This window comes from Canis aureus, chromosome 19 (assembly GCF_053574225.1).
Source record: "Canis aureus isolate CA01 chromosome 19, VMU_Caureus_v.1.0, whole genome shotgun sequence".
NCBI classification, from domain to species: Eukaryota; Metazoa; Chordata; class Mammalia; order Carnivora; family Canidae; genus Canis; species Canis aureus.
Window position 1 is genome coordinate 49127891 of NC_135629.1, and position 27815 is coordinate 49155705.

General features: G+C 41.4%; 1 protein-coding gene across 3 annotated transcripts in view; it reads right to left on the bottom strand.

Annotated features, from left to right (window-relative positions):
• Window positions 1–4941: 4941 nt before the first annotated feature.
• Window positions 4942–27815, bottom strand: part of LOC144290416 (adhesion G protein-coupled receptor E2) — a 38508-nt gene continuing 15634 nt past the window's right edge. For 2 of the 3 annotated variants that reach the window (XM_077859625.1, XM_077859624.1), the window contains 10 exons: window positions 27038–27145; window positions 26648–26871; window positions 26255–26434; window positions 22822–23019; window positions 22312–22547; window positions 18205–18271; window positions 17861–17952; window positions 16576–16744; window positions 16380–16490; window positions 4942–5095 (listed from right to left, as the gene is read on the bottom strand). In XM_077859625.1, coding sequence (XP_077715751.1) covers window positions 5087–5095; window positions 16380–16490; window positions 16576–16744; window positions 17861–17952; window positions 18205–18271; window positions 22312–22547; window positions 22822–23019; window positions 26255–26434; window positions 26648–26871; window positions 27038–27145 — 1394 coding nt within the window. In that variant the 3' untranslated portion in view covers window positions 4942–5086. Of the gene's footprint in view, window positions 5096–16379; window positions 16491–16575; window positions 16745–17860; window positions 17953–18204; window positions 18272–19861; window positions 22548–22821; window positions 23020–26254; window positions 26435–26647; window positions 26872–27037; window positions 27146–27815 lie in introns of those variants that run through there. The other variant, XR_013358087.1, reaches the window with a different exon arrangement.

Here is a 27815-nt window from a genome sequence, read left to right on the forward strand (position 1 = left end):
TCTGGAAAACTGTGTGGAGGTTACTCAAGGAGTTAAAAGTGGACCTGCCCTACGACCCAGCAATTGCACTGCTGGGGATTTACCCCAAAGATACAGATGCAATGAAACGCCGGGACACCTGCACCCCGATGTTTATAGCAGCAATGGCCACAATAGCCAAGCTGTGGAAGGAGCCTCAGTGTTCATCGAAAGATGAATGGATAAAGAAGATGTGGTCATGTATACAATGGAATATTACTCAGCCATTAGAAATGACAAATACCCACCATTTGCTTCAACGTGGATGGAACTGGAGGGTATTATGCTGAGTGAAATGAGTCAATCGGAGAAGGACAAACATTATATGTTCTCATTCATTTGGGGAATATAAATAATAGTGAAAAGGAATAGAAGGGAAGGGAGAATAAATGGGTAGGAAATATCAGAAAGGGAGACAGAACATAAAGACTCCTAACTCTGGGAAACGAACTAGGGTGGTGGAAGGGGAGGAGGGCAGGGGGTGGGGGTGAATGGGTGTCGGGCGCTGAATGGGGCACTTGACGGGATGAGCACTGGGTGTTATTCTGTATGTTGGCAAATTGAACACCAATAAAAAATAAATTTGATAAAAATAAATAAATAAATAAATAAATAAATAAATAAATAAATAAATTTGTTATTTAAAAAATAAGTAAATAAAGCTCTTCTTTCTTTGGAGATGTTGTGCTTAGAAGACCTGTTGATGGTCAAAGGGCTACATTCAAGTCACCGAGTATAAGTGTATTATTATCTAAGTATGTCTTAACTTTTTATTAATTGATTGATATACTTGGCAGCTCCCACATTTGGGGCATAAATATTCATGATTGTTAGGTCCTCTTGTTGGATAGATCCTTTAAGTATGATATAGTGTCCCTCTTCATCTCTTACTACAGTCTTCGGAATAAACTTTAGTTTATCTAATATAAAGATGGCTACCCCTGCTTTCTTTTGAGAACCATATGAATGGTAAATGGTTCTCCAAGCTTTTATTTTCAGGCTGTAGGTGTCCTTAGATCTCAAATGAGTCTCTTGTAGACAGCAAATATATGGGTCTTGTTTCTTTATCCAGTCTGAAACCCTACGCCTTTTGATGGCGTCATTAAGCCCAATCATGTTCAGAGTTACTATTGAAAGATATTAATTTAGTGTCATCATGATACCTATTCAGTCCCTGTTTTTGTGGATTGTTCCCTTGGACTTCCTCTTTCTTTTACAGAGTCCCCCTTAATATTTCATGCAGAGCTGGTTTGGTGGTTACATATTCTCTTAGTTTCTGCCTATCTTGGAAGCTCTTTATCTCTACTTCTATTGTGAATAAGAGCCTTGCTGAGTACAGTATTCTTGGCTGCATGTTCTTCTCATTTGGGACCCTGAATATATCCTGCCAGCCTTTTTGGCCTGCCAGGTCTCTGTGGAGAGGTCTGCTGTTAGTCTAATATTTCTCCCCATAAAAGTTAGAGATTTCTTGTCTCTTGCTGCTTTAAGGATCTTCTCTTTATATTCGGAATTTGCAAGTTTTACTATTAAATGTCAAGGTGTTGAGCGGTTTTTATTGATTTCAGGGGGGGATCTCTCCATCTCCTGGATCTGAATGTCTGTTTGTCTTCTCACGTTAGGAAAGTTCTCAGCTATGACTTGTTCAAATACATATTCTGGACCTCTGTTCCTTTCAGCATCCTCAGAACCCCAATTAAACGTAGATTTTTCCTTCTGAGGGTGTCATTTATTTCCCTTAACCTATCCTCATGATCTTTTCATTGTTTTTCTTTTTTCCTCAGTTTCCTTCCTTGCCATCAACTTGTCTACTATGTCACTCGTTCTTCCATCTCATTAACCCTCGTCATTAGGACCTCTAGACTGGATTGCATCTCATTTAATTCATTTTTAATTTCTGCCTGATTAGATCTAAATTCTGCAGTCATGAAGTCTCTTGAATCCTTTATGCTTTTTTCTAGAGCCACCAGTAACTTTATAATTGTGCTTCTGAATTGGCTTTCTGACATTGAATTGTAATCCAAATTTTGTAACTCTGTGGGAGAGAGGACTGTTTCTGATTCTTCCTTTGAGGTGAATTTTTCCTTCTAGTCAGTTTTTTCAGTGCAGAGTGGCCAAAAACAAGTTGTATTGGGAAAAGGAGGAAAAGAGAGAAAAGAAAAAAGAAAAGAAGAAGAAGAAGAGGAAGAAGAAGAAGAAGAAGAAGAAGAAGAAGAAGAAGAAGAAGGAGGAGGAGGAGGAGGAGGAGGAGGAGGAGGAGGAGGAGGAGGAGGAAGAAGAAGAAGAAGAAGAAGAAGAAGAAGAAGAAGAAGAAGAAGAAGAAGAAGAAGAAGAAGAAAAAGAAGAAGAAGAAGAAAAAGAAGAAGAAGAAAAGAGAGAGAGAAAGGGGGGTAAGCAAACAGAAAATAAAAAACAAGGGGGAGTATCCTCTGATTCTATATACTGTAAATCCCTCGACTTCCCATGGAACTTTCCAGTGCTGCTTGGTCAACAACTTGCTTTTCCCGTCTGTCTAGCTGGTCTTCTGGGGGAGGGGCCTGCTGTGCTGATTCTCAGGTGTGAGCACCTGGGGCTTCCTCCCCCCTGCCTGGTGCACAGCTCAGTGGGAGTTGTTTATCCTGTTTATCCTATGAGGCTGCTGTGAGGCCCAATGGGGGGTTGTTTTTCCTGTGAGGCCCTGGGAGGAACCACAATAGCGGCGGCGGCCAGCTCTCGAGCCCTGGAGTTAGCTCTAGCAGTAACTACCGCAGCTCTCAATCTGCAGGGGCCTGGATGCTCCGGGGGCGGAGGCTGCTGATCTGCACAGCTCGGCAGCCAGGGCAGGAGCGTCCTTGCTCTCCTGTGTCCTCCCAGCCTCTGCCTGTCCCAGAGGGAGCACCGGATCCTGCGCTGTGTCCCCCAGCATCCTGGGCTCCAGGGCTTGCACCACTGGAATCGGGCTCCCGGGTCGCACAGCCCGCTCTGTGGAGCCACCGCCGGAGCTGCCTCTGAGCTGCTCCTGGGTCCAGCCATGCGCTAGCTGCAGCCCTTTAGGGATCTCGGCTGCGGGGTGTGGCATGCTCTCCCCTGGGGTGCAGGTGCTCTGTAAGTGCCCCTGGGAGTCTGAGGGCATCCCCGCCCCACCTGGGTCCTGCCCGAGCTCCCTGCAAGTGGGCCTTTCCTTCTAGGATGATTGGTGAAGCTCCTGCTTCTCCCGGCCTGGGCTTTCCTGTCCTGGGGGCACTCGCTGCGCCGCCTTAGCCAGGCTCCTGGTGGGGCCCCTCCCCCTCGGATGCTTTTTATTTCTTTATTTTTTTTCCTACCTTGATACAAGCGCGAACTCTTCTCACTCTAGCATTCCAGCTGTTCTCTCTTTAAATCTCAGGCTGAATTCATAGGTTTTCAGGATGATTTGAAAGTTATCTAGGTAATTTGGTGGGGACAGGTGACTTGGGGACCCTATTCTTTTCCATCTTGCCCCCTCCTCCTTTTAAACAGGCAAAAAAAATCAAAAGAAGAATGATATTTTGTGTTATATGAACATTCCATGAAATTTAAATTCAGTGTCTAAAAATAAAGTTTTATTAAAACACAGTCATGATCGTCATTTCTGAGTGTCTATGGCACTTTTCATGCTACAACAGCAGTTAAATTGTTGCTACAGATCGCAGCAGAGATGGTTAATTTTATATGTCAACCCAACTAGGCAAAAAGTTGCCAGATAGCTGGTTAACATGAATTTTGGGTGCATCTGTACAGGTTTTCAAGAAAGGATTACCATTTCGGTGGACTATATAAAACAGAAGCCCCTCTCCAATATGGATGGCCATCATCCAATCCCTTGAGGGCCTGAATAAATTTTTTATTTTTATTTTTTAAGATTTTATTTATTTACTCATGATAGAGAGAGAGAGAGAGAGAGAGAGAGAGAGAGGCAGAGATACAGGCAGAAGGAGAAGCAAGCTCCATGACGGGAGCCCAACGTGGGACTTGATCCTGGGACTACAGGATCACGCCCTGGGCCAAAGGCAGGCGCTGAACCCCTGAGCCACCCAGGGATCCCCTAAATCTTTTTCAAAATGTGGAGGAAGTTTGAGTTAATTCAATCTGGTAAATTGACTGGGACATACATCTTCTACAATCAACAGACTCAAATCTCAGGACTTCAGACACAGTGTGGAATCTACACCATCAGCTCTCAGGCTCTCAGGCCTTTAAACTAAACCACTAACTTTCCTGGGTCTCCAGCTTGCAGACAACAGACTATGGGACTTAAATCCATAATCATGTGAGCCAATACCTCATTATAAATCCCTTCATAAAAACATGTGTGTCCTGTTGGTTCTATTTCTCTGGATAACCTTGACTAATGTCTAATGTGACTAATGTAGTAACTAATACACTAGCCCCCAAAGCCCAAAATATACATATCATGATCAGAGTTTTCCACTTATATCATCTATGAGGATAAAACAAGATGGTGACTGAAATGGTCTATGCTTCAGTTATCTAGGTTTAGAGACAAGATTTATAGGAATCTTTCAGTCTCTGAGTCCACTATAGCTGCAAAAATCATTTATTTTCTCCTGAAATCTCAATGAAGGTTATACCTATGTCTCTCATGATCACTCCCTTGGACCTAGTTAGAAATCAATATCTTTGAAAGCATGAATAATTAAGCCCACAGAACACAGAACAAAGAAATTTCAAAATCCAGACTCTGGGGTGAACATGTCCATTCTCATGGTTGCTGTGGGTAGGAAAATCCATTGAGGCAGGTTTTCCTGCTCATAGACGTTCAGCATCTAGAAGCATCTTTGTAGGAAGAAGAGACTTCAGAAAAGGTTGTAAACAAAGTGATCAAGAAATTGGTCCACAGATGGCTCTTTATATGTTGAGAGTTTTCTAAGCACACAAATTTCAGATTTTGCAGGCATTGTGTATCAAGCAAGATTGACTTCTTTCACACTGTTGACATGGTGAATTTCTTGAAATACACACACAATGAAGTCTTGTTTATCCTCTCTCAAGGGCTCAGAGATTAACAGTTCCAATTTTCCATGGGATAGGAGGATATAATTTAACAGATATTTTAATTAACCTAGAAAAAATAATATTTTAGAAATGAAATACAAGACTACAGAAAGAGAATGTTACATTTTCCTTTGGTGGACCTGGGTGGCTCAGTCAGTTGAGCACCTGACTCTTGGCTTTGGCTAGGGTCTTAATCTCAGAGTCATGTGATCAAATCACATTTAAGAAGATCTCAATCACAATGTTTCCTTGCCAGATGGATATTTCAGATTAAAACAAAAAGCCACATCAGATTACATTTTGCAACACCCTGGTCTTCTTTTACTCTATACTTCCTAATCCCCAAAATACAGAAGGTAAGAGCAATGGAATGTGTGACAGAAAAAAATGATCTGTTTCAAGGTATGGAGATTTTATATATATATATATATATATATATATATATATATATATATATATATATACCCACCCTAATTCCTCTGCTTCTGGATTTGTGAAATATTGCTTTACACATAGAGAAATAAAGGAGGTCGGTGGTAAGTTAACACAAGGTGGGACATATCACCTGTTTTCAATCACCAATGATGTAAAGGAGAAAAACACAAAATTCTCCTCGTTATGCCTTATCCTTTCCATTTGCAATATGAGGTAGTTGTTTCCGGGTCCATAATGCGTAGTGTGATTTCTGATGTTTGAGTTAGGCAGCTTCACATGCTTATCTTTACATAATAAGCTTACAAAACTTGTGCCTCGTGGAAATATTCAGAACTAAACACAAGAGCAAATATTGTGCTTTTCTTGAACAAGGCTTCAGGAAGCCACAGAGGACATGACAGGATCGGGGCGGGGGTGGGGGGGAGACACTAATATCTTTAAACACCAGACACACATATTTGAGGAGACAGGAGAGGACACAACCACATTAAGGAATGGATTTCTTTTCCTTGGCCTTTTGTGCACAGAATGTATATGAAAGAGTTGATCAGATGATTCACACTTTAGATACCTTCCTTGGCTATGTGTGTGTATTTTTCTCACAGAGAGTATATTCCTATAATGTGTATATCATCTCAGGAGGAGGGAGTGATACTTACTCAAATACGATCTATCATGAGACAGATTTTGGTGGTTCTACAATAAGCAAACCAAACCTATGCACAGTAGTTATGGTAGACAGAATAATGATTCCCCCAAAGATGCCTACGTTCTAATCTCTGGATCCTGTGAATATGTAACATTACATGGAAAAAATGGACTTTGTAAAAAAAATTAAGTCTCTTAGATGGGGTCTGAGAATGTAAAGACTACAGTCTTCATAAGAGAAAGAGGGAGGCAGGAGAGGAGGAAATACAGGAAAGAAGATACAATGACAGAAATAGGAGAATGATGCCGGGTGCTATGGTTGAATGTTTGTCTTTGCCTCAGGTCATGATCCTGGGGTTCTGGGATCAAGTCCAGCATCAGGCTCCCTGCAGAGAGCCTGCTTCTCCCTCTATGTATATCCTTTCAGGTCTGGTCCGGTCTTTCAGTTCAGACCTGTTTCAGTCAGTATATCTACACAATGCTCTTGGATCATAAAGAAATACTTGGGTTTTAATAAGTAGATGTGAAGGTCATTAATAAAACCACAAGGCTGATGGGAAGCCTGGGTGGCTCAGCAGTTTAGCACCTGCCTTTAGCCCAGGGCGGGATCCTGGAGGCACTGGATTGAGTCCCACATTGGGCTCCCTGCATGGAGTCTGCTTCTCCCTCTGCCTGTGTCTCTGCCTCTCTCTCTCTCTCTCTCTGTCTCTCATGAATAAATAAATAAAATCTTTAAAAAAAAAACCACGAGGCTGAGAAGTAACTTGAAATTTGCAAGAAAAGGGGGCATCATTACCGAATCAGTAGTTTATTCTCCTGTCTTATTACCCTCCTGGTCAGGCAATTCATTCCATTATTTATTCCTTCACTTGTTGGCTCTCTAGACCATTAATGAGCACTAGGAAAATTAGAAAGAGATTGATGAGCAAGACAGTTCCTGCCCCTTCTGCAGCTGCACTTTGTTGATTTAATTTAAACAATCATGCAGCAGTTATGTATCGAGCATTTCTATGTGCCTGGCACCATGTGAAATGCTGGGGATACATTAGAGGGAAAAACCAACATGGCACCTGTTGGGCCTGAAATCTACAGGGAAGACAGACACAAATCAAATAGTAAAAACAAATACTAAAATGACTCTGACAAATGCTCTGCAGGAAAGGCACAGGGGCCATCAGAATGAAAAATAAGAGAACCTGACTTAACCTAAGCAGGAAGAGAAGGCTTCTTGGAGGAATGGACACTTGAACTGAGATGTGAAGGCTGACATACTTTTGAATCAAGGAAAACAAGAGTGTTTCAAGGACAAGGAATATGTGCAAACCCGTTGTACCAAAGAGGGATAGTGAATTTAAAAAACTGAAAGAGGGAAAATTGCTTAGCAGGGAAATCGAGCAGAATCGCAGGAGGGGCAGTGGAGCCTCCATTCTCCCAGAGTCACTAATAGAGGAAGTGCGCCAGGGGGAGAGCGCACCGCACACCGCGGGCCAATCTCGGTAAAGGGCTGGAGCCCGCACCCAGCGGGGCCTCGGGTAGAAGCCAGTCGGTCAGGCGGGAGCTCCAGACGGGGGGGTCTGTACCCTGCTGCCATCGGGAGCCACGGCCCAGGAGTGCAATTCCAGCAACACAGGTCCCGGATCCCAGGTGCCCAGTGGACAAAGCGACTATCCTGCGCTCCCCCGGCACAGGTGGAGGTGGGGAGGGCACAGGACAGCAAGGACCCTCTGCCGCCTGGCGCCCCCAAACTGTGCAGATCAGCACCCCCGCCCCGGGAGCACCTAGGCCAGTGCGGACTGGGAGACTGCAGTAGTTACTGGGGGGGGAGCTGACCCCACCAGAGCTGGAGACCTGGCTGCCACCAGTGTTGTTATTCCTCCTTGTGTCACCTGTGCCTGAGAGGGGCGGGCCTCCAAGGAACAGAGGCCTCACAGGGTAAACAGCTCCCACTGAGCCCGGCACCCGGTGCGGGCGGAGCAGCTCCCCCAGGTGCACACACCTGAGAATCAGCACAGCAGGCCCCTCCCCCAGAAGACCCGCTAGAAGGACAGGGGAAGAGCAAATTCTTGACCAAGCAGCCCTGGAAAGCTTCCGGGGAAGTCGAGGGATTTACAGGACAAAGAACTAGAGGGTACTCCTATTTTTTTTTCATTTTTCCAGTACAACTCATTTTTATATCAGACTATAAATTTCCAATATTTTTTTCTTTTCCCACCTTAACTACAATATTTTACCACCTTTTCATTTTTAAGTTTCTTCCTTTTTTGACTTTCATACTTCTACAATTACAGGTTTTAGATATATTTTCACTTCTAGATTCCCTTCAACATATTCAACTTATTTTTGGGAGATATTTGTTGTTGTTGTTGTTGTTGTTGTTGTTGTTATTTTGTGCTTTTGGTTTTCTCTGCCTCATTTTGTTCTACAATGGCAGAAGTTAATACCTTCTAAAACATGACCAGGATGCACCCAGAATCAAATGGTATACCATACTGGTTCATTCTGTGAGATTCCTCATTCCCATTCTGCCCCCCCTTTTATCTTATTTATGTTTTGGTGGTCAATGTTGGGGCTTTCTACAAGTGTTTCTGGTTTATATAAATTTGGGACTGGGCATCTTCTAACATACAGAACTTAATATACTCAGAACCAAGAGGATCACCCTCTAGGACCCCTCAGGGAGACTACATTCTCCCTCCACTACAACTTTGTCACTACCACCATCTCCCAGTCCCCCCTTTTTTCCCTCTCATTATTTTTTCTTATTTTTTCTCTTTACATTTGTTTTTTTCTCTTCTTTTTTCTCTTTTCTTTTTTTTTTTCTTCTTCTTTGGGATTCTTGGCCTTTTTTTTACTACTTTGTTTTATTTTTTAGGTGTATTAATTGGCAACTTTAATATTAATGAAGTACTTAAGATATTTTATATGACATTTATTAAATATTTAGCAATTTTTAGTTCTGTAGCATTTAAGATCTATTACTACAAAAATATAATTACATATAACAAATGAAGAAGGATTTTTATAAAAACTAACTTCATAATTCGCTTTAAGAATTTGTGGAATTCTACATATTGTTTACCTCATCTATGCATATAACTTTTCCTTATTTCTGGGAAATCATTTCTTTTTTTTCAGTTCCACAAGCAGCTTATATATATATATATATATATATATATATATATACACACATATATATATATATACATATATATATATATTTATTTTTATTAGTGTTCAATTTGCCAGCTTATAGAATAACACCCAGTGCTCATCCTGTCAAGTGCCCACCTCGGTGCCCATCACCCAGTCACCCCCAACTCCCGCCCACCTCCCCTTCCACCACCCCTTGTTCATTTCCCAGAGTTAAGAGTCTTTCATGTTCTGTCTGGGAAATCATTTCTCATAACATGGATCACTTCTCATAACAAATGCTTTATTTACTTACTTTTTGATTTAAAAATATTTCATTACTAAAAAATGTTAGCCATGATCTGAGATTTCAGTGAATTGTAATCACTGGTCACAGATCACTGTAACAAATAAAATAATAATTGAAAAATTAAAATATTGTAAGAATTACAAAAATGTGGCACAGAGACATGAAGTGAGTAAATGCTATTAGAAAAATGGCAGCAATGGATTTTTTTGACATAGGGTTGCCACAAACCTTCAGTCTGAAAAAAACACAGTATCTGAGAAAGGCAATAATGTGGCATGAAATAAAACAAGGTATGGTTGTACCTAAGAATAGAATTACTGGGTCATGTAGCTCTTTGCTTAACATTTTGAAGAACTACCAAACTGTTTTCAAAAGATACTGTATCATTTTATGCTCCAATCAACAAGGTATGAGAATTTTCATTTCTCCATATTCTCACTACTGCTATGTTTATTTTTAATCAGTAACATTAGAGACATATCTTTACTGTCTATCTAAAGGTATTCTTGGCATTGTCATTGTATGAGTTAATAAAATAAATCTCTGGTTTTGTACCAGGAGATGAATATCTTTGGTGAGGTTATCAACCCTTGGTCTACCTTTTCCATGTGCTATGATCAAAACAAGATGGCTCACTTCAAAATAATGCTTTATAAACTAAATGATGAACTTTTGTGTATGAAGTGAAAGGGAAAGAAAACAGAGTGGATTGTAAAAGTTGATCTGCACAATAAATTTTTTAGCACCAAATGCTTAAAAAACAGTAAAAAAAGAATTTGTGGAATTCTGATGATTAATTTTTTATTGGAGTTCAATTTGCCAACATATAGCATATCACCCAGTGCTCATCCTGTCAAGTGCCCCCCTCATTGCCCATCACCCAGTCACCCCAACCGCCCACCCACCTCCCTTTCCACCACCCCTCTTGTTTCAGATCGTATAAATCTTTCACCTTTTACTACTTTGTTTTAAAATTTGTTTTTCTTTAGTGGTCCTTTTGTTTTATTTCAGTCTGATATTTGTTTTCAATTTCTGGTCTCTGACCTTGTCAGAATCATCTGGGGTGAAATTTATTAGATTGTGTTTGATATTCTGGACTCATCCCGCTCATACAAGCACTCTGTACTGAGCAAAATGACTAGAAGGAAGAACTCACCACAAAAGAAAGAATCAGAAACAGTCCTCTCTGCCACAGAGTTACAGAATTTGGATTACAATTCCATGTCAGAAAGCCAATTCAGAAGTACAATTATCAAGCTACTGGTGGCTCTGGAAAAAAGCATAAAGGATTCAAGAGACTTCATGACTGCAGAATTTAGATCTAATCAGGCTGAAATTAAAAATCCATTAAATGAGATGCAATCCAAACTGGAGGTCCTAACGATGAGGGTTAATGAGATGGAAGAAAGAGTGAGTGACATAGAAGGCAAGTTGATGGCAAGGAAGGAAGCTGAGGGAAAAAAAAGAAAAACAATTAAAAGACCATGAGGAAAGGTTAAGGGAAATAAATGATAGTCTCAGAAGGAAAAATCTACATTTAATTGGGGTTCCCGAGGGCGCTGAGAGGTACAGAGGGCCAGAAAGCATATTTGAACAAATCATAGACGAGAACCTCCCTAAATTGAGGAAGATAACAGGCATTCAGACCCAGGAGATAGAGAGGTTTCCCCAAAAAAATCAGTAGAAACCATTCAGCACCTCAACATTTAATAGTGAAACTTGCAAATTCCAAAGAGAAAGAGAAAATTCTTAAAGCAGCAAGAGACAATAAATCCCTAATTTAAATGGGGAGAAATATTAGATTAACAGCAGACCTCTCCTCAGAGACCTGGCAGGCCAGAAAGGGCTGGCAGGTTATATTCAGGGTCCCAAATGAGAAGAACATGCAGCCAAGAATACTGTACTCAGCAAGGCTCTCATTCACAATAGAAGGAGAGATAAAGAGCTTCCAAGAGGCAGAAACTGAAAGAATATGTGACCACCAAACCAGCTCTGCATGAAATATTAAGGAGGACCTTGTAAAGAAAGAGGAAGCCCAAAGAAATAATCCACAAAAACAGGGACTGAATAGGTATTACGATGACACTAAATTCATCTTTCAATAGTAACTCTGAACATGAATAGGCTTAATGATCTCATCAAAAGGTGCAGGGTTTCGAACTGAATAAAAAAGCAAGACCCATCTATTTGCTGTCTGCAAGAGACTCATTTGAGACCTAAGGACAACTACAGCCAGAAAATGAAAGGTTATAGAACCATTTATCATTCAAATGGTCCTCAAAAGAAAGCTGGGGTAGCAGTCCTCATATCAGATAAATTAAAGTTTGTCCCAAAGACTGTAGTAAGAGATGAAGAGGGACTATATCATACTCAAAGGGTCTATCCAACAAGAATACCTAATAATCATGAATATTTATGCCCCTAATGTGGGAGCTGCCAAGTATATCAATCAATTAATAACCAAAGTTAAGACATACTTAGATAATAACACACTAATAGTAGGAGACTTCAACACGGCCCTTTCTGCAAATGACAGATATTCTAAGCACAACATCAGCAAAGAAACAAGAGCTTTGTTTTTTTTAAGATTTTATTTATTTATTAATGAGACACACACACACATACAGAGAGAGAGAGAGAGAGAGAGAGAGGCAGAGACACAGGCAGAGGGAGAAGCAGGCCCCACACAGGCAGCCCGACATGGGACTCGATCCAGGGTCTCCAGGATCACACCCTGAGCTGAAGGTTGTGCTAAACTGCTGAGCCACCCAGACTGCCCAAAACAAGAGCTTTAAATGATACACTGGACCAGATGAATTTCACAGATATTTACAGAACTTTGCATCCAAACGCAACTGAATACACATTCTTCTCAAGCACACATGGAACTTTCTCCAGAATAGACCACATAATGGGTCACAAATCAGGTCTCAACTGATACCAAAAGCTTGGGATTGTCGGGATACCTGGGTGGCGCAGCGGTTTGGCGCCTGCCTTTGGCCCAGGGCGCGATCCTGGAGACCCAGGATCGAATCCCACGTCGGGCTCCAGGTGCATGGAGCCTGCTTCTCCCTCTGCCTGTGTCTCTGCCTCTCTCTCTGTGTGTGTGACTATCATAAATAAATTTTAAAAATTAAAAAAAAAAGATTGGGATTGTCCCCTGCATATTTTTAGAACATAATGCTTTGAAACTAGAACTCAATCACAGAAAGAAATTTGGAAAAAACTCAAACACGTGGAGGTTAAAGAGCATCCTGCTTTGGTGAATGGGTAATTAAAAGGAAATAAGAGAAGAATTGAAAAGATTCATGGAAACTATAAAGGGCTAGTTTCCAAATCTATAAAGAACTTATTAAACTCAACAGCAAAGAAACAAACAATCCAGTAATGAAATGGGCAAAAGACATGAACAGAAATCTCAGAGGAAGACATAAACATGGCCAACATGCACATGAGAAAATGCTCTGCATCACTTGCCATCAGGGAAATACAAATCAAAACCACAATGAGATACCACCTCACACCAGTGGGAATGGGGAAAATTAACAAGGCAGGAAACAACAAATGTTGGAGAGGATGTGGAGAAAAGGAAACCCTCTTACACTGTTGGTGGGAATGTGCACTGGTGCAGCCACTCTGGAAAACTGTGTGGAGGTTCCTCAAAGAGTTAAAAATAGACCTGCCCTACAACCCAGCAATTGCACTGTTGGGGATTTACTCCAAAGATACAGATACAATGAAACGCCGGGACACCTGCACCCCGATGTTTCTAGCAGCAATGTCCACAATAGCCAAACTGTGGAAGGAGCCTCGGTGTCCATCAAAAGATGAATGGAAAAAAAAAGAAAGATGAATGGATAAAGAAGATGTGGTTTACGTATACAATGGAATATTACTCAGCCATTAGAAACGACAGATACCCACCATTTGCTTCGACGTGGATGGAACTGGAGGGTATTATGCTGAGTGAAATAAGTCAATCGGAGAAGGACAAACATTATATGGTCTCATTCATTTGGGGAATATAAAAAATAGTGAAAGGGAATAAAGGGGAAAGGAGAAAAATAAATGGAAAATATCAGAAAGGGGGACAGAACATGAAAGACTCCTAACTCTGGGAAATGAACTAGGGGTGGTGGAAGGGGAGGTGGGCGGGGGGTGGGGGTGACTGGGTGGTGGGCACTGAGGTGGGCACTTGATGGTATGAGCACTGGGTGTTATTCTGTATGTTGACAAATTGAACACCAATAAAAATAAATTTATTTTTTAAAAAAAGATTCATGGAAACTAATGAAAATGCAACCACTCAAAATCTTTGGGATACAGCAAAAGGAGTCCTAAGAGGGAAATACCTCGCAATACAAGCATCCCTCACAAGACTGGAAAAAACTCAAATACACAAGCTAACCTCACACCTAAAGGAACTGAAAGAAAGAACAGCAAATAGAACTTACACCAAACAGAAGAGTTAATAAAACTGAGTTAAAGGTGTCTTCAAGATATAGGAAATAAGAAGCTATAAATACTCATCTAGATCTCAGAGATCAAATGGAGAAATATATATTGCTGCCATTTGTATCTAGGTGGTAACTGAACCTAAAAAATAGATGCTATTGTCTAGGTGGAAATAACCTAGTGAGAACTGAAGTCATTCTGGAACTGATCCATTGGATGGAGCCATAAACGGAACAAAGAGGTAAAAGGTAGGGAGAATGGAAGAAAGACATAGAAATAAATGTATGTGAGTAGAATCTAGAGGAGATAATGATGGAGTGTTTCATCAGAAAAGATGAGGGCAGGGGATCCCTGGGTGGCTCAGCGGTTTAGCGCCTGCCTTTGGCCCAGGGCGCGAGCCTGGAGTCCTGGGATGGAGTCCCGCATCGGGCTCCCTGGGTGGAGCCTGCTTCTCCCTCTGCCTGTGTCTCTGGCTCTCTCTCTCTCTCTCTCTCTCCCTCTCTCTCTCTCTCTCTGTGTGTGTGATGGATAAATAAATAAAATATTTTTTAAAAAAAGAAAAGATGAATATTGTCCCAAGTTTCTGAGAAAACTTTTTAGGAACATGGAGATCATTGTAGATCTAAGAGATATTTGTTTGGGTGGCATGATAGAGTAAAGAAACCATATTTGCAAGAGGTGCAGGAGGAAGTGAGTATAAGGCAAGGAAATGGAGACAGAGAAAGAAGTCAACTCTTGGCTGATAGCTAAAAAGGGAACAGGTAGTACATGATTTTAAGATGGGACAGAACCAAATATGTTTGCAGAACTGTGAAAGAATACTTTAAGGCTGTGACATAAGGAGAGCAAGAGAGAGGGAGAATGTGTGAACAATAACTTAAAGATAATTACCTTTAAGCCATGAAGAATGGAATTAAAGAGTAGGTGGAAGCACTCGACGTAGAGGTGGAGAGAAATTGCACCAATGATAAGGGACTGTGGACAGGATGCATGCTGATGTTTGGTTGGTATGGCCAACGACATAGACTTCACCGGGTGTCATCAGATGACTCTGAATTCTCTATGAAATAGGTGGTAAGACATTTACTGAGGAAGGGGGAGGAGACAGAAGATTCAGCGGCAGAACCAGTGCCAGTGGAGGCTGGGAGAACAAGGTAATGAGAGAAATACAGGAAGACTTCCTGGCAGGAGAGTAGGTTCCTTTAGATGGGAAGGGAGACTCATGGGAGTCTTTTACAGACAATAGAAGAGTTTAGAAACAATAGGTAAATACTCAGTTAAATCTAAACTAGTAAGTGTTGGTTCCTAATATCCATAGCCATGAATTATCCTATGGTATTATTGTTTATCTTCCTGCCTTCCTGGTGGCTACAGGGTACTGAAAATATCAAGCTCTCTGACAAGATTCCAAAATGCCAGATAACACTTATTTCTGTTTAATTTATAAATATGTACATCAACTTCCCCCATGCTTGCATTTATGTGACTTGCTGCTCAGTGAGATATAGGTGGAGGTAGAGAAAAAGGATAGGGTAACATGGCTTTAAGTAGAATGTGCGTCACTGCTTCAGATCACTGAGTCTTGTTTACCGAGTGGGCATGTCTGGCATACAGCAGGTGCTTCATTAGAGTGTTGATGTGTAAGTGTTAACATGAACATAGCTCCCTAAGAACAAAATATATTCTAAAACAACTCTTTATTTTTTAATTTTAATCTTTTTAAATTTATTAAGACTAGCTTGTGGTCCAACATATAATCAATCCTTTTTTATCTTTTTTTAATTTTTTATTGGAGTTCAATTTGCTAACATATAGCATAACACCCAGTGCTCATCCCGCCAAGTGCCTCCCTCAGTGCCCATCACCCAGGCACCCCAACCCCCTGCCCACTTCCCCTTCCACTACCTCTTGTTCATTTCCCAGAGTTAGGTGTCTCTCATGTTTTGTCACCCTCACTGATATTTTCACTCATTTTCTCTCCTTTCCCTTTATTCCCCTTCATTAATTTTTATATTCCCCAAATGAATGACACCATATAATGTTTGTCCTTCTCCGATTGACTTATTTCACTCAGCATGATACCCTCCAGTTCCATCCACGTCGAAGCAAATAGTGGGTATTTGTCTAAAACAACCCTTTAAAAATATGTCATTGTTAACAGTTTATGAGTGACTATATGTTGGCTAATTGAATTCAAATTAAAAAGCAATAAATAAAAATGTTTAAAAATAGTTAATGAGTCAAAAACAAAGTAAGTGAGAGCACTCTAAGGCATATTTTGCTGCACACTAACATTGCTAAATGGAGTGAGCATATGGTACTCAAGCAGATCACTTAATGAAGTGTTCTGGGAGCAATGCCTGATCTTACTTACCATCGTGGGTTTGTTGACATCAGACATGGCCCTGCTGGAAAGTGTGTATTTCTCTGACTCAGCTCTTGTTTTCCTGATTCCTTTGAACCATTTTCCATATTCCTCCCGCACCTGCAGAGGCAAAGTATGCTCTGGATCAGTTCACTGAGATGAGTGAGGATAGGAAGCATCCCAGGTGGGAGCTGGGCAGTAGTACCTGCTGGCTGAGGAGGCAGTACACCAGGAAGATGAAGACACCCTGCAGGCTGTTGATGATGGTGAACAGGTAAGCCATGACGTGGGCAGCTGGACCCACTTGCAGGATGCCCAGGCACCACGTGCAGCCCAGTATGAAGAGCTGAGCTATGGCTTTAAATGTCAGCATCCTGGGTAGGAAGAGAAAGAAGGCTCACGATTCACCCAGGGCAACACAATGAAAGCCATTTCTCACCTCTTTAGTCCATCAATGCTTCGTCTTCCCCTGCTGGTGATGAGTTCTCAGACTGACTGGTGATCAGCTTGAAATTTATTATCAATGATTTCCTATAAAACATGCCACTTTGACAAGGATGGCATTTTGATTTGGATTGGGAGGATAGGGACACTTCCTAAAGTAATTTTCAAAAGTTTTATCATGCTATATAGAGATCCTGAATTTCATCCAACACTATGGAGAAGGCATCATGCATCAGGTTCTGTGCTGGGACCTGGGCATTAAAAATAACAAAGGCAATATTTCTATTTTCATTTGGAAAGGATAATGATAGGAAAACGAAAGAACAACATTAAATTTGCACAAACGTTGCTGGAGCAAAGGACTGCCCAAGCCTCCCAGAAGATTTGACATGGAATAGGATTTTCTCCAGAGAGAGGAATGGAAGAGGGGTCAGTAGGAGCCTGAATCGAGGGTGGGGTGTGGAAGTGTAAGCTAGGATGTGGGATTAGTCACAGGCTTTTCTAAGTGCTTCAGAGAAAAATAAATGGTCTCTGCACATTAGTCATAGGACTGATGGCAAAAGTCCAAAGAATGTTTATTAACAAATGCCAATTCTCCCTGTTTCTGAGGGAGTCACAAACTGGGGTTAGAAATAGAACAGAGGCAACTTGGTGGCTCAGTCAGTTACATGTCTGACTCTTGATTTCAGCTAGATCATGATCTCAGGGTCTTGGGATGGATCCCCAAGTCAGGCTTCCCACTGAATGTGGAGTCTGCAAAAGATTCTCCCCCTCCCTTTCCCTCTTCTATCCCCTCCACCACTCTCTCTCTCTCTCCCTCTCTCTCTCTCTCTCTCTGAAGAATAGAAAAAGCATAGCACATTTGCCCAGGTTGTCAGCATCACACCAGTGAATCTGAGCTATCTTCCATAGAAGAATAGCTTCATCTCTCTACTCAGGTCCCCTCAGAAGACCCCGAGAAGAAGCATCAGGGACTGCTGAGGTACACAGCTTTGCCCTTAGGATCGCACGTGTCTGTTGGGTTGTCACTCTTTTCTTCATCTTACCTTGTGTTCTGGAGGGTGGATACATCACTGTTGAGGGAAGACAGTTTGCTTTTCAAAATCCAGAGGGTCATCAGAAAGAAACCTAAATTGACCTTCAGAAAACCACAGAAGGTTTACTGAATAAAATTTCGATCTGTTCTCTGCATCCTAGCCTGTCCAACATCAGTTCCATATTCAAGTCATTTTCATATTAACTATCAATGGTAGAGTTTGTAGTTTTAAGAATAGTCTTAGAAAACTAAACAAATCCAGTGACATGCCTGCTTCTGTCACCCTCCCTTAAAATTCTGCTCCTCTAATGACCCCCAGCTGAGCATTAAGGATGCTCTGATGTCATCACTCACAGAGAAGATGGTGCAGACTGGCCCAAGGAAGCTCCATATAAATCTCTCTTCTGGGTTGAGCCAGCAGCTGAGCAAGAGAGCACAAAAATGCATTGGTCCTTAGGAATGTAGAACTATCATGTAAATTCACTCACCAACATTCATTCATTCATCAACAAATACTGAGTGACTCTTTTGTGACAGGCTCTGTGGTTAGCTCTGAAGATACATGATAAAGAAAGTAAATACGGTCTTAAAACCCACAAATCTCAAATGTAGCAGAGACACACAATTTGACATACTGCAACAATAAAACAAAAATGTGAGGCTGTAATGTCCACAATAGCCAAACTGTGGAAGGAGCCTCGGTGTCCATCGAAAGATGAATGGATAAAGAAGATGTGGTTTATGTATACAATGGAATATTACTCAGCTATTAGAAATGACAAATACCCACCATTTGCTTCAACGTGGATGGAACTGGAGGGTATTATGCTGAGTGAAGTAAGTCAGTCGGAGAAGGACAAACATTATATGTTCTCATTCATTTGGGGAATATAAATAATAGTGAAAGGGAATATAAGGAAATGGAGAAGAAATGTGTGGGAAATATCAGAAAGGGAGACAGAACGTAAAGACTGCTAACTCTGGGAAACGAACTAGGGGTGGTAGAAGGGGAGGAGGGCGGGGGGTGGGAGTGAATGGGTGACGGGCACTGGGTGTTATTCTGTATGTTAGTAAATTGAACACCAATAAAAAATAAATTAAAAAAAAAACAATAAAACAAAAATGTGAGGCTGTAATGTCCACAATAGCCAAACTGTGGAAGGAGCCTCGGTGTCCATCGAAAGATGAATGGATAAAGAAGATGTGGTCATGTATACAATGGAATATTACTCAGCCATTAGAAACGACAAATACCCACCATTTGCTTCAACGTGGATGGAACTGGAGGGTATTTTGCTGAGTGAAATAAGTCAATCAGAGAAGGACAAACATTATATGGTCTCATTCATTTGGGGAATATAAAAAATAGTGAAAGGGAATATAAGGGAAGGGAGAAGAAATGGGTAGGAAATATCAGAAAGGGAGACAGAACATAAAGACTCCTAACTCTGGGAAACGAACTAGGGGTGGTGGAAGGGGAGGAGGGCAGGGGGTGGGGGTGAATGGGTGACGGGCACTGAGGGTGGCACTTGACAGAATGAGCACTGGGTGTTATTCTGTATGTTGGCAAATTGAGCACCAATAAAAAATAAATTTATTATTAAAAAATTTTTAAAAATTAAAAATTAAAAATTAAAATAAATAAATAAAATGTGAGGCTGTGAGAATGTATCATTGGATGTCATGATTAGATGGAAGTCTAAAGGATTAGGATGGCTAAGGATGATTCAATAAGGAAATTATATTTTTGGTTGAGATAAGAAGAGTGAATGCTGTCACTGAGATAAACAGTGTTGAAGCCAAGGAGAAGCCCACACACCTGTTAACAGATTTAGAGAGTCCCGTGAATCTAACATGGTTTTAATGGCCTTTTTTGTACTGTTCAATATAATTTTTTTCCATCAGCAAAAGCCCCACCTTGAACCCCACCTCTGCAAAACCCATCCACTTAGTTTTGTATTTTTTTCATGGCATTATTCAGATATATCTTACATACCATAAGTTCACCCACCTAAAGTATCCAGTTCAGTCGGCTTTAGAATATCCACAGTGTTGCGTGCCTGCACCAAAATCTAACTTAAGGTTAGATTAGTACCTTAAGATAATTTCAGCTCTTCAAAGAGAAACTTCATTCACTCTAGCAGTCATGTGTTCCCCACCTCCACACACTCCACTCCTCCCCTCCCCCCAGGGCACCATTACTCTGCTTTCTCACTCAACAGATTTGCCTGTTCTGAACATTTTACATAAGTGGTATCATGCAATATGTGGTCTTTTGTGACTGGATCCTTTCATTTAGCATCATGCTTTCAATGTTATCTGAATTGCAGCACATTTTTATGGATAAGTTATACTCCTGACTTTTCTTCATAGCTAAATAATATTCTGCTGGATGGATATCCAGCTGCATCTTGGTTATCTATTCTTCACTTCATGGACATTCCAGTTATTTCCAATTTTGAAGAGTATGCTATTAGTATTTAGGTACAAGTTTTTTTTGTATATTTTTAAAATTTTTTATTGGAGTTCGATTTGCCAACATATAGTATAACACCCAGTGCTCATCCCATCAAGTGCCCCCCTCAGTGCTCAGGTACAAGTTTTTGCGTGAACATACGATTCCATTTGTTTTGGGTAGATATCCTAGCATGTGGTAGCTATACTTTGAACCTTGTGACAAACTGTCCAACCAAGTTCCAAAGTGGCTGCACCATTTTACATTCCAACCATCAATGTATAAGTGTTCCAAATTTTCCACATTGTTACAAGCACTTTTTACTGCCTGTCTTTTTTAACCATTTTAACTAATGGGTATGAAGTAACATCTTACTTGTGGTTTTTGACTTGATTTTCCTGATGACTATGGTTGTTGAGCATCTTCTCATGTGATTATTAGTCATTTACATATCATCTTTGGAGGAATGGGTATTAACATATTTTGTCCATTTTTTCATTTTTTATTTATTTAACTAATCTCTACACCCCACATGGGGCTCAAACTCATGACCCCGATATCAAGAGTCATGTGCTCCAACTGAGCCAGCCAAGTACTCCCATTTTTAAACTGAATTATTTATCTTTTGTGGTTGAGTTGTTCAATTTAGTTTTAACAACAGCACAAAACAGACGTTCTCTTATGATCACAGATTGGTAATTAATGTATAAAAATCTTAAGTCTATTGTTGAAGGTCAATTCACAAGGTATTACTGACACACAGTGACAGAATCTACTTTTGATCCAACATTCCGGTAAAGTAGAGAGAGAGCAAGTCACTTCAGAACAATGGAGAGTGTGAAAGGCCGTTTCAGGACAACTAAAGTATAGGCTAAGAAAAATGTAAGCAAGAGGCACCTGGATGGCTCCATCAGTTAAGTATCTGCCTTAAGCCCAGGTCATGATCCCACGGTCATGAGATCAGTCCCCACATTGGGCCCACTGATTCCCTTGCTTGTGCTCTCTCTCTATCTCTGTCAGATGGATGAATAAATCTTTTTGAAAATATAAGAAAAAGAAAATGTCTCTAAGGAAGCACTGATTAGAAACTTTGTAGATGAAGTCTTTATATCAATTGTTATGAATATATTAAAAACACTAAATGTCTAAAACACTAAAGGAAGAGACACCGTGTGGCTCAGTTAAGTATCCAACTCTAGATTTTGGCTCAGGTCATGATCTTGGGGTCATGGGATGGAGCCCCATGTTGGAATCCACACTAAGTATGATGCCTGCTTGGGAATCTTTGTTTCTCTCCCTCTGCCCACCGCCACTCATGCTTGCACACTCCCTATCTATCTGTGATTATTCTAAAAACACTAACTTGTACGCCTCTAAAGAGTCTATTTTATGGTGAGTGAAATACATTTGAATAAGAGTAAAAACACAAAACTGAGCGTTAAAGGTGAAGGTAAGAGAGTACAAGTTCTACAGCTTGACTCTCTAGATTTGAATCCCACCTCTGCCACTTACTAGCCATGCACCTGGGGCATTTAATTAAACTATCTGTGGCTCATTTTATTCATCTGTAAAATGGGGCAAAGGACTGTACCTACTTCATAGTATTAGTGTAAGGATTAAGATAGTTACCACATACAGAAATGGTTGGAAAAATGCATGGCATAAAGGAAGTACCTCATAAATCTTAACTATAATATAATCTATTATATGATTATTTAAATCAACTCTACTTTTGAAATAAAAACACTGTAATATCCTGAAAGATTTGGACAAAGAGTAGATTCAGTTTTTTTAACTGATGTCCTAAGCACTTCTTTCGGCTTCAGTTTTGCTATTCAAATGACAGAGCTTTAAAGACATTCTCCTTAACTCTTATAATTTTCCACTAAAAAGATGTCCTAAGAATTCTTACTTCCTATGCCTTCTCTGCATTATTCTCTGGCATAATAAAAAGTGCTACTTTGATTCCAGTGGTGGTCAAGATCAGGTAGAGAATCTGCATTTACCGGGTGCGTGTTCCATAGAGGCGAGACCTGGATGCAGCAGAAATGGCCACAATTAAAGTCGGGACTCCGTATCCCACAGGGTACATGAGCTTCTTCATAAGCATGCTCACACTGGAGTAGTTGACCACCATCAGGTTGCGTGCAGTGAGGAAGAGGTGTAGACCCTCCAGCAGCATCCAGGTGAAGGAGGCCAGGTAGAGATAGTGTAAGGCACCAGCGATGATGGAGCACAGCACCTGGGGGAGGAGAAAAGTGCCACCAGGAGGGATTTTTCAGAGAGGAGGTGGGCCCAGGACCTGTGCCATACCTTGCCATTGAAGTGAGTGCTCCTATATATGGTCGAGTTCTCAGCAGAAGGTTTGTCTTCTAGTTCATTAGTCAATGTGGAATAGGCTACTTACCCCCTCTAACCTCCCCAGAACCCAAGGTCATTTTATTAATGTAGTATGGTACTATGAACTGAGCAATCCTTGGGGCGGGACAGGGTCTCCTCTGTGAACATGACAATACCTTGATCTCGGTCCGGTCAATGGCCATGAGGAAGAGCAGGTGGGCCAAGAAGAGGCAGATCGAGAGCTGCAGGTGGAGGGAGGTGCTGGTGTTCTGGATGGCTTTGCACAGCAGGAAGGTGAGGGCTGCTAGGAGGAGGCACAGCAGAGAGAGGCCCAGCCCCACATAGGTGATCACAGGCAGCACAAGATCCTCTTCCTGGGACCCAGCCAAGAGAAGCAATGAAGACATTATATTTATATTTTCCTTATATGGGGGAATGACTCTTCTATCATTTTTAATTTTATTTATTGACACAGCAACGTCAAGAATGGAGGAACCAGGTAAAATTGTTATGCTATTGAGAGTAGTTCCTTTGGGTTCAGAATGCTAGAACTCTATGGGATTCTGATATGATTAATTCAGAGCCTACAAGAATTGAGGGATAGGAGGGTCCTCACTCAAGACAAAGCCTCAGAACTCACAACAGTTTATTTTACTTTACAGATCGCCTAAGTAAGTCTTTGGTTATGGTAATCCAGAGGAAGTAACCAGCTCACCTAACCAGGGGAGCAGGCAAACATAGTTCCTAACCCACCTACACCCACTGGCATTCCTGGCCCCCTTGGACCTCTGCCACCACAAAATCATCCTTCTGCAGCCCTTGAGAGCCCCTGTCTACAGATTTCCAGCCCTAAAGACTCTTGTGATAAGCAAAACTCTAATTTGGCAATGAATGATAGAATGTGTACATACACTTTCTTCCAGATTTTCAGTTAATGCCAGATTGGGTCCTGTGGTGAAAGGATTTTGCAGATGGAATTTGGGTCCTATGTCAGTTGACTTTAGGGAGGCATTTTATCCTGGGAAGGATGGCCAAATCAGTGAGCCCTCAAAAGCTCTGAGCTCTCCTGAAGAAAAAGACTCAAAGTATGAGAGCATTTGAGGTGAGGGAGCTTCTCCTCCTGGCTACAGGTTACAAATGCTAATAGGCTGAAACAGAATACAGAACCCAAAAATGGATTCCCAACTCTATGGCCAACTGATTTTGACAAAACAGGAAATAATATCCAATGGAAAAAAATATTCTCTTCAACAAAATGTGTTGGAAAAAAAACTGGGTGTTATTCTATATGTCGGTAAATTGAACACCAATAAAAAATAAATTTATTATTTAAAAAATAAAATAAAATAAATATATGAATTTAAAGAAAAAAATGTGTTGGGATACATGGACAGCCACATGCAGGAGAATGAAACTGGACCACTTTCTTACATCAAATGCAAAAATAAACTCAAAAAGGATGAAAGACCTCAATGTGAGACAGGAATCCATCAATTCTAGAAAACACAAGAAACAACCTCTTAGATCTTGCTGCAGCAACTTGTTGCTAGACAGTCTCCAAAGGCAAGAGGAAAAAAAATACCAAAAATGAACCTTTGGTACTTCATCAGAATAAAAAGCTTTTGCACAGCAAAGGAAACAGTCAATGAAATTAAAAGACAACCTACAGAATGGGAGAAGATATTTGCAAAAGACTTCTCAGATAGAGGGCTAATATCCAAAATCTATAATGAACATATCAAACTCCACACCTGAAAAACAAACAATCCAGTCAAGAAATGGGCAGACCACATGAACAGACATTTCTCCAAAGAAGACATATATGGCCAACAAGCACCTGAAAAAATGCTCCACATCACTCGCCATCAAGGAAATACAAATCAAAACCACAAGGAGATACCACCTCATGGCTGTCGGAATGGCTACAGTTAACGACTCAGGAAACAACAGATGTTGACAAAGATGTGGAGAAGGGGGAACCCTCTTACACCATAGTGGTAATGGAAATTGGTGCAGCCACTTTCAAAAACAGTGTGGAGGTTCCTCAAAAAGTTAAAGTTATACTACCACCCAGCTATGGCACCTCTAGATATTATCCAAAGTATACAAACATAATGACTTAAAGGGTCACATACACCCCAATGGTTATAGCAGTAATGGCCAAAATAGCCAGAATTGGAAAGAACCCAGATATCCATCAACAGATAAATGGATAAGGAAGAGGAGGGTTATATAAGCAATGTAATGTTTACCCAGCCGTCAAAAAGAATGAAATTTTGTCATTTGCAACAACATAGAGGGAACTAGAGGGTATTAGGCTAAACAAAATAAGTCACTCAGAGAAAGATCAATACCATGTGATTTCACTAATATCTGGAATTTAAGATACAAAACAGATGAACATAGGCGAAGTGAAGGAAAAATAAAATAAGAGGAAAATAGGGAGGCAAACAGCAAGAGACTCTTAACTATAGGAAACAAACAGGGTTGCTGGAGGGGAGATGTATAAGGGAATGGGGTGACTGAGTGATGGGCATTAAGGAGGGCACTTGATATAATGAGGACTAGGTGTTATATGCAGCTGATGAATCACTAAATTCTATCCCTGATCATGAAACATCAGGAGACCTGCACCCCGATGTTTATAGCAGGGTGGACATTATAGCTAATGTCCACAATAGCCAAACTGTGGAAAGAGCCTTGGTGTCCATCGAAAGATGAATGGATAAAGAAGATGTGGTTTATGTATACAATGGAATATTACTCAGCCATTAGAAATGACAAATACCCACCATTTGCTTCAACGTGGATGGAACTGGAAGGTATTATGCTGAGTGAAGTAAGTCAATCAGAGAGGGACAAACATTGTATGTTCTCATTCATTTGGGGAATATAAATAATAGTGAAAGGGAATAGAGGGGAAGGGAGAAGAAATGGGTAGGAAATATCAGAAAGGGAGACAGAACATGGAAGACTCCTAACTCTGGGAAACGAACTAGGGGTGGTGGAAGGGGAGGAGGGTGAGGGGTGGGGGTGACTGGGTGGCGGGCACTGAGGGTGGCACTTGACGGGATGAGCACTGGGTGTTATTCTGTATGTTGGCAAATTGAACACCAATAAAAAATAAATTTATTATTAAAAATAAATAAATAAATAATAAAATAAAATATTATCAAAAAATTCTATCCCTGAAACTGAAAATACAGTGAATGTTAACTAAATTCAGTATATATAAAATTTAAAAAAAAAAAGAAATGCCGATACACTCTAAGAGCCCATGACAGAAAGAATGCAGGTAGCCCCTAGTTGCTGAGCATGATCTCCTGCTCAGAGATTGCTAGAAAGTGGAACCCCAGTCCTACAACTGCAAGGAACTGAAACCTACCAGTAACCAGGGAGCTCAAGGAGGAATCTGAGCCTTAGAAGAGAATACAGCTCTGGCTTATTTCAGGCTTATAAGACCCTGAACAGCAACTGAGCCACACCATGCCTGACTGCTGCTCTGAAGAAACCACAAGATATAAATTTCTATTTTTCTAAAGCCCCTACATGGAGGAACTATGTTACAGAGCAATAGACAAGGGATGCAGTCCCTCTCAGGGCTCTCACCTGCACATCATAGTGGGTCATGAGGACGGCAAAGCTGCTGAGATGAGTGCACTGGCAGGTGGTACTGGTGTCTCCACTGTCCACCACTGTGCAGCCTCTGGTGGACCAATGACCACATTCATCTTGACTGTGCTCCCAGAAGACACAGAACACCTTTAGTTTTGGCTCGTGGGTCGCTGACTGTAGGAAGAGCATAGGTGGGAGCCAGTGGTTCTGGTGCTCAGAAATGCATATCCAAAGCTGGCTAGCAAAGGCCTTTCCTGGGGGAATGATGCACTCATGGGGGACCTCCCTGCAGAACCTCAAGGCTGAGCTAGGCAGCGAGGCTGTGCCCAGGACCCAGGCTCCTTCCAGCCTCCTTCCACATCCACAGCCCCATGCACCAGCACTCACATGGTGAGAGAAGATGAAAGTGACAGGGGAGCTGAGCTTCTGGGTGACCTTGTTGCTCATAAACACAGAGATGACGTCTGAGAGCAGGACAGAGGAGACTCCCTGCAGCAAGCCTTTGGGTGCCCCATGCAGAACTTCCTGCTTCTCAGGCTCCAGGACCAGGGGAGCCTCCGCCAGCAACTTGCCCATTCCTGGAGTAGAGAGGAGGCCCACCACAGAAGGACCTGCAGGACAAGACCATGTTGAAACCTTGGGGTGCACAACAGAGCCCTGTCCTCCTCAGGTGCACTCTTTGTGGCCTACTAAACATCCTCTATCCCTTTATCCTTCAGTTCCCTGCCTGTCACATCCTGGGGCAACTTGTGACCTTCCTCCCATCTCAGCCATTACCTGAGTCACCAGATTTGTGCACCACATCCCATTTCAGCATCATCTTTGCCAGATTCTGACTCAAAGTGACATTTCTGTATCCTTCCTCCTGCACCTCCAGGGACAGGTCTATGAGTGGTAGGAGTTATATAAGAGAAGTAGGTTAGTAATTCTGCCTATAGTAGCTGCTATAATATCATTATTTTATATATGTGTTTCCATACACACAAACACACGAAAACACACATGCTGAATTTATAAAGGGACAACTTTACTATGAGCAATATACTATGAGCAACTGGACACCAACAAACGGATAACCTAGATGAAAGTGAAAAATTCCTAGAGACATACAAACTACAAAATAATAGAAGATAATAAGATGGCGGAAGAGTAGGGTCCCCAAGTCACCTGTCCCCACCAAATTACCTAGATAACCTTCAAATCATCCTGAAAATCGAAGAATTCAGCCTGAGACTTAAAGAGAGAACAGCTGGAATGCTACAGTGAGAAGAGTTCACGCTTCTATCAAGGTAGGAAGACGGGGGGAAAAGAAATAAAGAAACAAAAGGCATCCAAGGGGGAGGGGCCCCGCAAGGAGCCAGGCTGAGGCCAGGGCGAGTGTCCCCAGGACAGGAGGCTTCGACCCGGAGAATCAGGAGCTGCACCAACCTTCCCGGGCGGAAAGGGGCTCGCAGTGAATTAGAGCAGGACCGCAGGAGGGGGGGATGCCCTCAGGCTCCCTGGGACACTAACAGACACCTGCGCACCCTGGAGAGTGCCCCGAGCTCCCTAAGGG